Source organism: Rhamphochromis longiceps, linkage group LG16 (assembly GCF_057381845.1).
Source record: "Rhamphochromis longiceps isolate RC_006_pf linkage group LG16, R_longiceps_female_GT1.1, whole genome shotgun sequence".
Lineage (NCBI taxonomy): Eukaryota > Metazoa > Chordata > Actinopteri > Cichliformes > Cichlidae > Rhamphochromis > Rhamphochromis longiceps.
In genome coordinates this window covers 674742-691080 of record NC_140572.1, presented here as the reverse complement: position 1 = coordinate 691080, position 16339 = coordinate 674742, and the positions used below count along the sequence as shown (strand labels likewise).

Here is a 16339-nt window from a genome sequence, read left to right as displayed (position 1 = left end):
ACTCATTTGCCTAATAATTCTGCACTCCCTGTATAAGTAAACTGAACTGAACTTGTGAGTGCAGGTGTCCGTGGGCAGTGTGGGTTGTTTTTATGAAAACAAGTTTTTGCATATGACTGTCACATGATATGTGTCTTAATCTCTTGATATCTGCAGTAACCTTGTATTTGTGCTACATGCTACAAAAACACTTTAAGATGAAGAAAGTTAAAGGCGTAACCTTTGAAGCTTTTTGAACTTATAGGCGAATCGGGGAAAACTGCATATAAACAGGTTGTAGTCAGGGCTAACCTCACACGGGTCACTGGGATGTAATATCCTTCCATTAAGAGCTGATCAGTGCTTTAATGTGTTTGCTGTGTGTGCAGTTCTCCTTCACAGGTTTCCCTCTCTGATCTCTGCCTGACCATTGAGCTTTCTGCTAAACTACCACGTTCAACCAATCAGCAGCAGATCGATTCACCGGCACTCTCTCTTTCTTTTTCAAGCACTCGTATTTGGACAGGGAAACCTCGCTGATTTTGAGAAACATAGCGGGAAAACCTTCTCACCTACTGACCAAGGTGACACCCCACATACTTCTGCACACTGCCCCTCTGCCCTCATGCGTCAGCATCCATCCTCTCCTCCACCTTCTTCTACATAAGTCAAATAAACATGCATGTGCACGATAAAACAAGAGTTTTGGCGATGTGCTTGTTAACTCTGTTCACCTCGCTCTTTGCCTTCCTTTTCTAACTCTGTGCTTGAGCCTTGTTTTGCACAGCTTTGTGGATGCTTCCCGTTGCTGTTCTGATGTTGCTGTGTGTGCGTCTCACTCAGCACCTGCTCGGTTTGTGTTTGTCACAGTGATGCAAAAGCTGGTTTGCCTTCAGTCGTACCTGCAGCCAAGTGCAGAGACACTTTTGAATTAAGGTTTGCTTCATGTATGAGTGAAGGCAAATGCTGCTTCACTGGACGTGTGCTACGTGTGACATATGTGCGTTTCACTGGTGTACCAAGTCTTTGAAGGTGAAGACCACACAGGACAAAGTTGTCATAAACTCAGTATGTACCTGCTAATATGTCATTATTTCTGTGTGCATGTTGAGTTATGAAACCTCGCCTGATGTGAAACATCCACTAAAAACCAGTGAGCGTGTCGCTGGAGCACACCCCACCTGTGTGCTTTTCTGTTTGCCCTGTTTGCCTGTAACTGTAAAATCTTGGGGATTGTGAGGATGTAGGATTACTTCTGATAATGAGACCAAGCACAGGTAAGCAGGTGTGACAGCCAACTCTTCTGTGTCTGCTTTTACAAGCTCCAACCAGCTCAGCCGGTGTTGGACGCTGCATTCCAGTAAAAAAGACTAAATGTGTGTGATAATATTTCATATTTCATATTGTGGCAAAGCTCAGGCTGAATGTGTGAGCGCTCTCCTGGACAGTTTAGGTTAGCTGCTGTTAGCAGAAACCACGGTCCACAGGCTGTCTCTGTGCTAACGAGCGTTTGCAGCCAGCAGCAGTAACAGAGACTGGTGCTGGTATTGATAATGGGACCAGCTACCCGCTATATAGAATCGTTACTGGGATCAGCATCCCGGCTGCTGGTGGAGATCAGGCGTTCCCGCTTTATTTTCAATAATTTTTTTATTCTTTTTTAAACTCGTTTTTCTTCTTATGTTATTTTTTACCAACATTTTCACGTCTTATGTGTTTTACTGTTTATTTTGAACTTGCACTAACTGCAGTGGGAGTTGTATTAACACTGAACGTGGACGTCCGTGGACGGGAGCGTGGCAATCGTAGCTGTCGGAGAATCTGTGGTTCTTAAGCTGCAGGTTGTATTTGTGTGTATTAGGAAGGCCAGCTTAAATACCAAGCAAGTAAGGAGGCTTTATCCTGATTGGATCGGCAATGACAGGATTTCATTGGAAGAAAAAGCAACTGTGGCACTTTGATTGGATGTTACAGGAACGTGCCAAATTTGCAGGGGTAATCTCCTTTGGAGGACAGAGGGGTGATTCCCTTCCTAGGAGCATCAAACGTAGACACGTGCACACAACGCAGCCAGCTGCCCGCAAAAACTCCAATTTGAGGAAAAAGGAATATCATCCTAGAAATCGACTGCATCAAACAGCGTTTAAAGCTGGACGTTTACATAGTGCTGAATGATCAAATTATACTTGAAGAACTTTCTAATGATGCAGTATCTCATTGCATAGTATTTGTACTGTTCCTGGCTCTTGTGTCTAAGAATTCAGTGAATATACTGGAACAAATGTTTTACCAGTGTTCTCACACCGCTGTGGGTCAGACCGTCTCGCTGCTGCCTCGCTGCTGCCTCGCTGCACTATTCCTGACTCTGATTCACACAACATGCTCGAGCTGTCTCTGGGAAGATGGAAACAGTCCGTGTTTTCTTTTCATCTGTGTCCCAGATTAGAGGACGCATAACGGCCCCGACCATCCAGGCAGATTATGAGCTTCTGGGCCAGTCTAATTCCTGCAGCAGTGATTGCACTGCGGGCGTAATTATCTGCAGTCATTAGACTGTGTGTGTGTGTGTGTGTGTGTGTGTGTGTGTGTGTGTGTGTGTGTGTGTGTGTGTGTGTGTGTGTGTGTGTGTGTGTGTGGATGCAGCAGGTCTGCATACTGTTTTTGTGTCAGTGTTACACTGCCTCAGCAATAAGTCCACACACTGCTGGCCCAGTTGTGCAGTTCATCTGTGCGCTGTGTTTTGAGCTGCAGCACTGAGGGGACTCATCCTAGAAAACTTCAAAGGCAGAAGCTCTCTCCCTGAGCACAAGCTCATTTTAGCTGCTTCATAATGTAGGCCAGCTGAATATGTGTGAGACAGAGAGACGATGATTATGCTGCAAGATGGAAAACACAGTGATGTCAGAGGTCGGCGTGTTCAAGTATTCAAAAATGAAGCTTTGTTAGCTCTCTGGGCTTTCTTTGGGCATTAGCTGTGGTTTGTCTGACTTTCAGTCAAGCCATGCATCAGACCGTTAGAGCCACTTGACCCTCTCTGAGTTAATCAAGCATCAAAACGGCCCCAACTGAAAGGATGAAAGAACCAGTTTTAAATATGTCCAGAGACACTTTGTTACTAACAGCCCATCACAGAAACCCACCATTTGTTTCACTGGCTTTAGTCACGTCCTGCCAAAGGTTTGACAGGAGCCCTAAAACTGATCCACCAGCAGTGAAGACATGGCCTCAGTGGAACGGTGGCTGTCAGGCCGTATCGGTTCAGTCTGTGCACATTTGGTTTCATTTGTTTCTTGGCAAAAGATAAAGAAATGAGGGGCGGCTCAAAACTTTTGCACAGTGCTGTACCTCTGAATGATTGTCTGCTTCCATATATGTTTGTCACGACAGTTAACTGTGGAACCAAGTGGAATAATTAAGGCCAGTCAAGTATGGGCACTGGATTATGAAGCTCTTTATGAGCTTAGGCTGTTCGCTTCAGTGCTGCTTGGAGAATTGTGTGCGTGTGCGCGCGCATGTGTGTGCACATCCTTCGGTGTGTTTTGGGGGTGGGGGAGGGGAATGAGGGAAAGTGGCTGCTAATCTCCTCCTCCTCACCACATGGCTCCTGTTTTCATGCAGCCTGACTGACAGCAGAGCGCCTCCATACTCAGACCCCTTAAAACTGGATCCAACTCAAAGAGAATGTGAGCGGTAGAGAGGTGAGGTGAGGACAGCAGCAGGAGAAAAGTGAAGGAGGAGATGACTGTGTTGGGCAGAGCACAGCAGGAGTGCGAGTCTGTGAGGAGGGGGCATGAGAGCCTGAGATAAAGAGATCAGTGCTCTTCCATGTAAGCTTGCACAGCAGCAATGCCCCTCCCCCAGCTGGGTGCATCTCTCCCTCCGTCTCCTCCTCTCATTCCCTCTGTCTCGCTTGGCCGGGGAGGATGTGACAGGACAGGGTAGCATCTTTCACTCTGGGATTGACTCAGTAAGTCTGATAGCTCGTTGATACAGGAGGCTGTTAGTCTGCAGATCAGCTGATGGTTGCATCAGCATGAGCGTACGCGGTCAGTCTGTTTGATTCCAGGTCTTGTGCCTGAAGCTGCTCCGATCCACCGTCTTCCTCCTCCACTCCTTCCTCTTCCTTGTTTTGACGTGATAAAGCGGCGTCTGTCCAGGCTGAAGTAGCGGCGTGTGCTCAGTTTGGATAATCCAACAGCCGTGCATTAATCCAGTCTCATTTTCCTGTGCTGTCCAATAACGCGCTGATGACGATGATTAAAATGAAGAGACGCAGGAGGAGAGGCACGCCTGCCAGCCAAACTCTTCCCGTGGTTCCTCGTAGTTTGGGCTCCTGAACAGCAGCTCTCTGCGGTGGCGCTAACCTGTTCGGCCTTTCTACATCAGCGCATCCGAAGCCTGGTGAGACGGGAAGCTGGCACACAGCCAGCTGGGAATGCATCGATCCTACCCAAACATTAAACGCCGGCATTTCCTGGAGTTGGACTTCTCTTTAATTAAACCTCGCAAATATTATTTGACATCAAGCAGACACAGAAGTGTTGGCTGTTTGAGGGAAACAAACGATGAACTCATGTTGGAGGAGTCAGGTAGGTGACGGGCTCGATGCTGAGTGACTGCTGGCGTTTGCATTGACTGACCGGTGTGTGTGTGTGTCTGTAGGAGGAGCAGGCTGCCAAACTGAAGGCAGAGAACATCCGACTGGCCCTCGAGAAGATCAAGGAGGCCCAGGTGAAGAAGGTGAGCCACGCATTTGTTGTCTGGTAGCTGCGTCTGCGGCACGTGCTCGCCGCACTTCATTTTCTGGGTCAAGTCAGTGTTACTCCACACTGAAAGCTCTGGTCAGTAACAGCTGGGGTCAACATGCACATCAAACACACACGCAGACACACACTGAGCACTCTACATAATGACCGCTGCAAGTTAAGTTCCAATCCCAGAGAGAGAGAGGAGGGATTACCAACCTGGATTTACCCCCCCCCCCCCCCCACACACACACACACACACACACACACACACCCAGCTACCTGTGTGTGTGTGTGTGTGTGTGTGTGTGTGTGTGTGTGTTGAATCATCTGTATGTTGATCCTGCACAAAGCTCCAGAAAAGTGATCTTTCAGCACCATGTCTGCAAAAGCCCCATTAGAGAAAGAGGCAGATGTATGAACAGCTGTGTGCACAAAGCCCATAAAATCACACTCAACCCATCGCTCACGTTTTTTAATAATACAAGAATGAACACTTACTGGCTGCATAGAACTGGCTCTATACGAAAGTGTGATATAAGGTGGCTTTTGAGATGAGGTTGTTAAAAATGTAATCATGTATGTGGCGGCGCGGACCCACCACAGAGACCAGATCACGTTTCTGCTTTGGAAACTGTCAGAATTACAGTGAAATCTTTACTTTGACTCAAACGCACTGCTATCACTGGTGATTGGTGGTGATTAACACAAAGAGAACCAATCACAACAGGCCGTAATTCAACCTGACAGCAGCCTGTCTGGACTTTACCAAAGCCTGCAGGAGCTGTGCTCACCCCAGCTTCTGCCAATATGAATGTCAGAATCTACGTGCAAGCTTTCTTACTGAAAACAGTGTATTCAGATGTTTTCTAACATTTGAATTCAGTTCATGATGCACTGATTTCGGTTCTCTGACATCACTGCGTAGATCAGGGGTGGGCAACTCCAGGCCTCGAGGGCCGGTGTCCCTGCAGGTTTTAGATGTGTCCTTTAACCAATACAGCTGATTTAAATGGCTAAATTAGCTCCTCGACATGTCCTGAAGTTCTCCAGAGGCCTGGGGCCCGTTCTTCGTACGTCGCTCACTACATCCAAGATCAAATGACACATCCAAGACCAAACCATCGCGCTAACCGTGAGCTCGCTAATCCGGTTCCCCGAACACACCTGCTGTTGACGATTAGTACAGCTGGCTGAAGTAATGTGCGATCACTGGGTGTCGTAAAAGGGGCTACGCATCGATAGCAGAAACAGTGATTGGCAACCCTCTGATTGGTCGGCGAAAATGTCGAAGGAGTGCGCTCGGTATTTTTCGGCAGCAGAGCAAGAACTCTTGAGTGAGGGATGTCAGGAGTTTCAGAGTTTAATCAGAACCCAAGGGAACACTGCAAAGGCTGCAAAAGCAAGGAGAGAGGGCTGGCAGGAAGTTGCTGACAAATTAAACTCGTAAGTAATCTAATAATAACAATAATAATGGAGTGGATTTATATAGCGCTTTTCAAGGCACCCAAAGCGCTTTACAATTCCACTATTCATTCACTCTCACATTCATACACTGGTGGAGGCAGCTACAGTTGTAGCCACAGCTGCCCTGGGGCAGACTGACAGAAGCCAGGCTGCCATATCGCGCCATCGGCCCCTCTGGCCAACACCAGTAGGCGGTAGGGTAGATTTATTATATTATATTATATTATATTACATTATATTATATTATGTTACATTATATCCTCTTTCACATTAGAGCCACGACAGGACCCACTAGAACATGGGAACAAGTAAAAGTGAAATATAAGAATATTCTACAGAATGGTAATATTTATCACTTATGTTGCTTTTAGTCTCTTGAAAAGAGACCCTGGAATACTCTGTTGGTTTGTTCATAACAGCAACCAAGAAAAGGGCAGAGCAAAAAAAGACAGGTGGTGGTCCTGCACCCCCTCGTCAACAAGTTGGTTAAGTAAATAATACCCTCACGGGAAAATCGATATCTCTCTATGAGCACACTGTCGCGCTGAGCTAAAGGATCCTGTCTGTCCCGCAATATACGCTGAATTCTGAGGACTCTCCTTATCAATCTTGCACCTTCCGCAATGGGCTGCTCGCGTATACGGACAGGACATGGCTGCGACAGGCTTCCCAAATCCACCTTCGCTTTTATAGCCGTGGTCTCTCATCTTGATTACACGAAGTAATTTACAATTACTACTCTGAAATATGAATTACATCTGTAATAATCACATACATGTAATAGAATGTTAATAGTACATTTCCCTTTTTTAGGGAATGACCTGTATGTATCTGTGTGAAATCAATAAAAGGATCAAGTGCTGCATTATCTTTAGTTACATTGATGTTATTTATTTATGGTGAAACAGTGGTGGAATATCGCTGTTGCTTTCGTATAAATGACGCGGACATACCTGCGTGGCCGCGATCTAATCCTGTTTACATAAAGTAAACCTGCTCCCCAGCAGGTTTACGCTTACGGCTCTGTTGCTATGACAGCAAGTCCCGGATGAGCTTCGGGGAACCGAACGATCCAAGATCACGCGAAATCGTCAACAATCTCATCCAGCTAACTCACTTAGCGCGGTACGAAGAACGGGCCCCTGGTAACGAACTAATCATGTGATTCAGGTGTGTTGACCCAGGGTGAGATCTAAAACCTGCAGGACACCGGCCCTCGAGGCCTGGAGTTGCCCACCCCTGGCGTAGATGATGGTAAACCTGAAGAGTCTAGAAAGTTTGCACTGTTTCGCAGCATACAGAATGACATACACCGTGCTAGGAGATGGGAGAAATATTCATATAGCAACATATTTTATCATTTTCAAAAAAAAGAAACAAGCCTATACTAATGCTAACCAATAAATGAACGAGTACTGTAAATATAAAGTAATCACGTTTGTAACTTTCTGGAGTCATTTCAAGAAAGGCTTCAATAAAACGAGTGTAGCTCAGCGCTGGTTTCAGTGTCCGAGATTTAATTAAAAACAAACAATAAATTGTGAAAACAAGAAGCTGAAAACAACGATACTATTAGCTTATATAAAACATTGTGTTAGCCATTCCTCAACCCATAAAAAGCTAACATTAGCCAGTGCGCTAGCCTAAAAAGAAAACGTTAGTTGCTAGCAACATTAGCCTGACTAAGGTTAGCTTACGAGATGTTAGCAGCTCACATTTAGCCGTGTTACGTACTCTGCTCTCTCCTCCTGGTCCTGCTCACAGCTGGTGATTCGTGTTCATCTGTCAGACGAGAGCTCAAAGACCATGATGGTGGACGAACGGCAAACGGTCAGACAGGTACAGCTCCTGCTGGTGTAGTCATGCAGTTAGTTTAAAAAGCAGTAGAGTATGAGCACAGCGCTAATCTCACAGTTGGTCCCTGTCTTTAGGTTCTGGACAGTTTGCTGGAGAAATCTCACTGTGGCTACAGTGCGGACTGGTCACTGGTGGAAACCATCAGCGAGTTGCAGATGGGTGAGTGCACGTGCACACAGAGGCTCTTCTGTCTGCTCATGACGTCATGTGTACTCCTGTTTCCTGAAAGCAAACACAGGGAGAGAAGTTACTAAAAAATTATATAATATGTTGGGTTTTTTAATGTGCAGCTCTGCTAAAAGTTCGTGTTGAGGGTCCCTGATGTGTACAAACTAATGCAAACCCTTCACACAGCACACACAGAGGTTTCCACCACAAACGCGTTCCAGTTCAGTCCTCCAAAATCCCAAATACACGTCCGTCTGACAAGTGGGCCAGAAATGGGAAGGGAAAGAGGAGCATAAAAATAAACACACACTCAGCAGCATATTAAACATATCAGGTCCCCATAAGGAGAATCGTGTGCTAACGGCTGTCTAAATGACTCGGGTAAAGTTTGTAGCATGCGTGCTTGTTGTTTTTGTCTGCTTCCACTTGTCTTTGCACTAGGATGATGTCGGAGTAAATGTGCAGTCATATTCGTTGTGTTCCCACTAGTGCTGTCAGCGTTAATCTGAAATGACGTTAACGCCACAACACGGCAAATCTCCGTTAACGAGCTACCGCAGATCGCCCCGCGCGTGGGGGACGGCGTCAACACGTTAACGAGCTAACTGCGCTAACACACAGTTACGCACATCCACAGTATGTCGGATGTGCCATTGCGTGGCACATCCGACATACTGTTTTACTTTAGTCCATGACGCGCTTACCTTCAGGGTCATACGTCACATGAAAACCAAAATAGTTCCAAAGGCCAGATCTGAATGAGGGTGGGGGAGGTTCAATTTGCCATGTTGCAACGAGAGCTTAACTTCTGTCTCGCTAGCTTGCCCTGCGCTCAGTGAATCTGCGTTCGACTACTCCGCCTAGGCTGCACTGTCGAGCGCAGATCCACTGAGCGCTCAACACAGACAGCATCGTCAGAAGGAAAGTTGATAAAATAAATTACAAATTTTGTATTGTTCGATACATATGCGTACCGAACCGAAAGCACTGTATCGAACGGTTCAATATCCATACGAGTATCGTTGCACCCCTAATATACATATATACATATATATCTATATATCTCACAGATGGAAAATGCAGTATGAAAGTACAGCTGGTGGCTGCAGTGGACACTTAGATGACCTCATCCCTAAACACCAGCTGTTGTGATCCACAATCAGAGCCTGAGTCATACTTTTTTAAACTGTTCCCATATTTACACATGGACACTACGTGACGTGTCTTCTTTTTGACGTCCCACGCTGCTGCACCTACTTCCAGTCATACAGTCTTTGTCTCCAAAAGTTGATTCTGTTCATCTGGACGTAGCGTTTTGTGGGAGAAACGTTTCGTCATCATCAGGTGACGTCTTCAGTCTCAGCTGACTGCAGGTTTCAATCTTATAAACAGGACATTTGCACAATGACTGAAACCAGCCCACTGAAGGAACAATGGGCTGGGAGGTCAGTTCCTTAATCTTAATTATGCAAATTCTCACGACCATTGATCAAAACCCGCTGATCAAAGACCATTGATCAATGGCCATGAGTCCCATTCACAGAGAGTTGGGGAATGGCTGCAATCATACAGTCTTTGGGAAAACATGTTGCAGGTGAAATTCTAGGCTCAGGCACTTATTTTGGGACAAAAATATGGAGCGTTAAATCTGTGTTTTGATCAGATATGGCTGATGAGCAGTGGTTGACAGATATTACTGTTCGGTCCCCCGTCACTGTCACATCTGGTTTAGCATCACTGTAGCTCCGTGTTCAATGTGAGCTCTTAGAAACTGAACCTGGTTTTATGGGTCATCAATCAACAAGAGGATTCTTTTTAAAATGCTCTTACCTGTTGTTAGATGAGTGTAACGTGTTCGTGTTCACCGTGTGAAGCAGACTGGGATTTGTGATCTGGTGCTACCAGACTTTAACCAAACGAGTGAAGCTCAGTTCTGCTGTTTAGCTTAGATTTGTAATTGTGTTCAGTGATGTTTCGCCATCAGTGACAGCACAGATATTCAGCTGCAAACACACACACTTCCTTTGGGGGTTGAACTGCGTGTATGTAGCACACACTGTACTACAAGCTTCCACTCAGTTTAACACACACACACACACACAGTCTGTTTGTAGGTCCAGTGCAGTGATGCGTGTGATCTAACCTACATCTTCAGGGCTTCTGCTGAATTGCGGTCAGCAGTGTTATGAAAGAGAGCGGGACGTCAAAGTGTGTTTGATCACATCCAGCTGAATCTAAAGCTTCCTCGTTTACACAAATCCACACGTCTCTCAAAGCTCTGCTTACAAACACAATCTGGGGTTAGATTTAAATCCAGCTGTACTAATTAATCAAGTAAGTGATGCTTTCCACGTCTATTTCCACCCACCACCCCCCTCACATTCCCACACCGCCACCAGCACCCTGCTGGGCACCCTTTAGCAATAAATTGACTTCCTGTTTCAGACCTGAAGCTGATGTCGCTGTGCACAGCAGGAATGATCTAATGAGGATTCTTCTGCTGATTGAAGGAAAGCTGACGTGTATCAACAAACACGCCTCTTTAATCACATGTTAGTATTCATAAACTGGTCAAAAAACTCCCATCTAAACATTTTTGGGTTGTTATTGTAGGAAAATTAAAGTCTCCTGTTTTGAGATTTTAAACGTGGACGTACGGAAAGCTGAAACGTGTCAGGGCGGCGGGGACATTTCCAGATCTTTAGCTCGTGTGAAACACTTTGTGCTTATCGTTTGCTTCATGACAAAATCTTTGAAAGTGTTAGTGGTGGACTAGCAATGATTTTAATGCTGCGGTCTGGACTTTGACTGTATGCAGAGCGGATCTTTGAGGATCACGAGAACCTCGTGGAGAACCTGCTGAACTGGACCAGAGACAGCCAGAACCGCCTGATGTTCACTGAGCGCATAGAGAAGTATGCTCTGTTCAAAAACCCCCAGGTGAGACATATGCACATGTAAAGCACCCTGCAATTATGACCCAATGTTCAAAAGTTCAGGAATCGGCTGATAAGAATCAAACGCCGTCGCAGAGACACGCGTGACAAGCCGCCTTGTCACGCGTGTCTCTTCTTGGAAAGCTGGGTGTCAGAGGAGGTGCAGAAGCTTCCAGGCAAATCTTGTAAAAGGTAACAGGTGATGAGCAAGGTGGAGAAGTGGCATGTTGTCCCTCACAGCGCCGCAGGACACCGCTCTCATTCATGGGGCGGATTCTGGCATGTTGCACCAGCTCGGAGTGCTCCTCCACATGCAGCATAGTGCAGGTCACAGCGGGACTTTTTCCTGAACATTAGGGTTGACCTTAAACCAGAAGTTGGACAATAATGAGCCGATTGCTGCGACTTCTCGACTGAACCTTCTCTTGGACTTCCAGCTCCTCACCTACCCCTTCTTTCTCATGCTCACTGTCTACTGCAGAACTACTTGTTGGGGAGGAAGGAGACATGCGAGATGGCCGAGAGGAACAAGGAGGCTCTGTTAGAGGTCGGTCTCTATTTTTATTCTTTTTTTCCTCATCAGATTCCCTTCTGTTGGGTCCTTACATGAAATGCTAAACATGTAGAATGTTTAGCATTTAGCATGATGGTTTTAATTTCAGGCGAAAATAAAAATGGTGTTTTTGTATGTCAGGAGTGTTTCGGGGGCAGCTCAGTGTCCGTCCCTGAGATGGAGGGTGTCTTATGGCTGAAGGAGGATGGCAAAAAGTCCTGGAAGAAGCGCTACTTTCTGCTGAGGGCTTCGGGCATCTACTACGTTCCCAAGGGCAAGGCCAAGGTGTGTAATGGAGGCAGCACTTTGTCATACAGTCAGTGTTTGGGTGCAAAGTTGTGAGATACGTGTGTTTGTGCAGGCATCCAGAGACCTGGCGTGTTTCCTCCAGCTGGATCATGTTAATGTCTACCTTGGTCAGGACTACAAGAGCAAGTACAAGGCTCCCACAGACTACTGCATGGTGCTGAAGGTAGGTGGACATGATCTTCCACTGCCATCTAGTGGTGAAAAACTGTAGTGACGCTTGGATGGGTCTAAAACTAATAGTATCCAGTGAGTTAATGCAGCGTGTTTTTGTAGCACCCTCAGATCCAGAAGAAGTCACAGTACATCAAATATCTCTGCTGTGACGATGTCAGAACGCTGCAGCAGTGGATCAACAGCATCCGCATCGCTAAGGTAAACGTTTCACAGTCTCCCTGTCGTATCACACGACGGCTCTAATCGGAGATGATTCACTCGTAGTGTATGATGTTGGTGCGGCTCACAGGCTGTGGGACACAGGACCATGCTGGTGCACCATGAAAAACTGGGAAACTATTCTGGATATGATGTATGAAAACAAGTATAAATTGAAGAGTTTGCCCGTGTTTAGGATGCTGTTGTTTATTTAAAAACAAACAACAACAACTCCTGTTTTTATTGTTAAATGATGTGCTCTAATTCTTTTCCATGGTCTAACACCCTGTGCCAGCTAACTTTGCCAAACTTTCAGCGCTCTGATTGCCTGTGTGCTCCTTTTCTCAGCCTAGCTGTTTATAAGAGTGTGTAACCTGAGACTAAAGTCCACAGAGCTGTGACTGTGTGTGTGACAGCCCACAGATGGGATCTAATAAGCACGCCTCATACTGCCTGCTATTACTTTGTCATTTTCACTTATTCACTACTGATTTATGATCGGCGTGCTGTTACTGACACCTCCCCCCCAAGTGTTTATTCCTGCCCACAGCCTGATGCACATGGGGGGAGCACTGTGGGGACGCTGTGTACTTGCTGAAGCTGCCTTTCTTGTGTAAAGTGTCACCTGTGTATGTGTCCATCAGTACGGGAAGCAGCTGTACATGAACTTCCAGGAGGCAATGAGGAGGTCGGAGGCAGCCTATGATTGGTCCTCCCTGTCTTCGTCTTCCATCAAGTCTGGATCCAGCTCCTCCAGCCTTCCAGGTCCGTGTGCCTCCTTTGGTTGAGATCACTGGCTGGTAGGGCGGGGCTATATCATACCGTTCATGGTAATACTGGTGTAATGTTGGGAAACGCTAAGAAAATGAAATATCGTGATAGAATATGGGTAAAACGCACATACACAGTGCCTTTGTTTACATACGCACATGGCGGAGAAAGTGGATCGTTGAATGAAACAGATGAACCTGAACTGGTTTGTAAAAATGCTGCAGCTTCACTGGTGTGGAACTGGTTTAGCTTTCGTCCCTCAGACACACAACAAAGCACTATTTTTGGTAGCGCATGCTAGCGGGCCGTCGTTATTACCGTGTTGTTTGGAAAATACGGCGCACTTAAAATCAATCCTTTGATTTTTCTGAAAGTCGACAGAGCCCCTTATAATCCCGTGTGCCTTATGTATGAACTCTGGTTGTGTTTACTGACCTCGAAACGATTTTATGTGCACGGCGCTCGAAAATCTGTCAGATGTTTCAGTACGACTTTGCAAAGCTACGAAGCCGCACCGCTTGATGGATTGTGGGAGCATTACGGCTATCGTAGGCGGAGCCTCGCGGAGTGATACGTGCTGCGCTTCAACATGATATTACCGTATTGTGTGTGTATAACCTCTTTTTAAGTTTTGTGGATGTTATACATGGTTATGCTGAGGATATGTCGGCCAGTTTCCACTGGAAACGCCTTTTGGTTAAACTGTCAGCGAGGAGTTTGCATTTGCACTGTTAAAGTTTATATAACTTTAATGCAAAAAACAGCTGCTTGTTTAAGTGAAAATACACTGATGTTTGTTTGGTTTTTTTGCACTAATAAAGTTGTGGAGTCGTAAAATATTTTGTCTCGTGTCAATTATACCGTCAGTTATATCGTTATCGCAAATTTTCAAACGTATATCGTGATAAATATTTTTGGTCGTATCGCCCTGCTCTACTGGCTCGTTCATACACAGCAAAATCTCCAGTGTTAAATGAACACTTTTGACAGTGTTATATGTTTAAAAGTAACCTAGTCAGTTTTGAAGATTAACAATGGCTAACACTGAGCAGTGCTGATTTTCTAACACTGGAATATTTCTAACATTTTGAGTTATTTTCCAGTGTTAGAAAATCAGCACTGCTCAGTGTTAGCCATTGTTAATCTTCAAAACTGACTAGGTTACTTTTAAACATATAACACTGTCAAAAGTGTTCATTTAACACTCAACAGTGTTGTATTTAACACTCAGAGGTGTGGACCCATATAGACACTCTCTAGTGTTAATTTAACACTGGAGATTTTGCTGTGCAGTGTGTTGTTATGTATTACATGTGAATGTATATCTCACCTACAGATAAACACATTAGGGCTGAAGGAGCACTCAGGGCCTGATAAACATTGCTGTGGAAAGATCCCTGCAGCTGGATTCTTTCAAACATGAGCTAAAAGACACACTAAAAGCACTGTCATCAGTTTCTCAATGTTTTGTTAACCCTCCAGAATCCCAGTCCAACCACTCGAGCCAGTCAGACAGCGGTGTATCAGAGATGACATCATCGGGCCACACCCGCTCCCAGAGTGTCGTCAGCTCCATTTTCTCTGATGCTTGGAGGAGAGGAACACAAGGAGAGGTGCGGTCATGCTCACAGTGTGTTCCTCCATCATCTGTTTGCTTGTGTTCTGCCTTTGCCCATGTTTCCCCTCTGCTTTCCTACCAGCGATCAAAGATGAAGGGACGTATGCCAGTTCCACTTTGTGCAGGAGGAGGAGGGAGTGGAGGTTAGACAGGAAGTGATGTAACTGGCATGTTAACAGCTTGGCTGCAATCTTTAAAGCACTGGTTTTATTTGAAGTGACACTTGAGCTGCAGTTGTATAAAAATGGACAATCATGACATTGAACAGTTGAGTAGATGTGACAGATGTTTTCCTCGACTTTAGGCCTACGATGCTTCCTCCAGCATTTCTGTGCATTAGTTTGAAGGCCTTGAAAAGCTGTTAGTGAATCACAGTCTGTGGTAAATCATACGTTCATTAAAACCCAAACTGTACGAGTCTTAAAAAAGCTACAGTAAAAACAAGCAAATGTAGATGTTGCAGATGTGTAGTTAGGATTCAGGACTTTTCGTTGGTCGTCAGAAAGCAAGTAGCTGCGAACACAAAGCTAATCATTCAGAGTGTTTGCAAGTCAAAGATGTTCTTTTTGCTGCTGCGCTGCAGCCAGTGTCATTATATCATGTAATGTAACACAGGCTTGTTGCCATTACTGTACGTGGAGTGGTCACGCTCACGGGCACGATGACCCCAGTCAGGTTAGAGTCAGGACCATCCCGCCAGCTTGTCTCTATGGTAACATGTATATGTTGGTTTCCACCTGTTTTAAACGGCTGCAGCTGACCTGTTGGATTTTCTTCCTAACCTCGTGGTGTGAATGCCCCCTGCAAACATTTAATGAATGACACTGTTTAACTAAAGCTAACCAGACATGTTTGAGCCCGGCTCACGGTGAACATCGTTGAGTTTGATGCCAGATCAGAGGCCATACAAAGAGTTTGTAAAGAAAGCTGGAACGAACGTGGAACAGCAGCTCAACCACAAACTGCCTAAGACGCGTGTCAGAGGAACCTGACACCTGCCCAGAATATGAAACGTGTTAATAACATTGAACTCTAACGCTAATAATAATGTTGAAATATGCATTGTTTTTCTGTTTTGATGAACAAGTCCTAACTGACTTGGACATGCAGTGATTCAGCAGTGTATTGATTTAATGAGAAGGTTTCCACTGTTCATTGCTAGTATGCTGACAGCCTGCTGCTGGCCTTACGTGCCCCTCTGCGCTAAAACGTTAACATTATAGTAACTTCAGAATCAGAGAAACTTTATGAATCCCAGATGGAAATGGAGCAGCAAATATACAACAAACAACAAGAACTCGTATTAAATTAGTTTAGGAACAAAGTTACAATAGATAAATATTGAGATAAATAGATAAATATATAGAGATATAGGAATATATACATATGAATATAAAAGGACAACTTGTAACATTTTATACGAGATAAAATCAGTTTGGGGGATTTAACAATAAACTATGTTGATACAACTGCAACAAATCAAAAAACTGACTGAAACGCAACAAACAAACAAGGCATGTTTTCAGTTTTATTGATATAGCGTCAAATCACAACAACGAGGTGC

At 45.2% G+C, this 16339-nt stretch overlaps 1 protein-coding gene across 3 annotated transcripts in view; it reads left to right on the top strand.

Annotated features, from left to right (window-relative positions):
* raph1a (Ras association (RalGDS/AF-6) and pleckstrin homology domains 1a) overlaps nt 1-16339 on the top strand; it is a 79328-nt gene that overhangs the window by 56384 nt on the left and 6605 nt on the right. For 2 of the 3 annotated variants that reach the window (XM_085385421.1, XM_085385420.1), the window contains 11 exons: nt 489-563; nt 4642-4719; nt 7956-8030; nt 8123-8207; nt 11035-11156; nt 11634-11699; nt 11847-11990; nt 12067-12177; nt 12288-12386; nt 13031-13151; nt 14640-14770. In XM_085385421.1, the coding sequence (XP_085241547.1) occupies nt 489-563; nt 4642-4719; nt 7956-8030; nt 8123-8207; nt 11035-11156; nt 11634-11699; nt 11847-11990; nt 12067-12177; nt 12288-12386; nt 13031-13151; nt 14640-14770 (1107 nt within the window). The remainder of the gene's footprint in view (nt 1-488; nt 564-4641; nt 4720-7955; nt 8031-8122; nt 8208-11034; nt 11157-11633; nt 11700-11846; nt 11991-12066; nt 12178-12287; nt 12387-13030; nt 13152-14639; nt 14771-16339) is intronic. The other variant, XM_085385422.1, reaches the window with a different exon arrangement.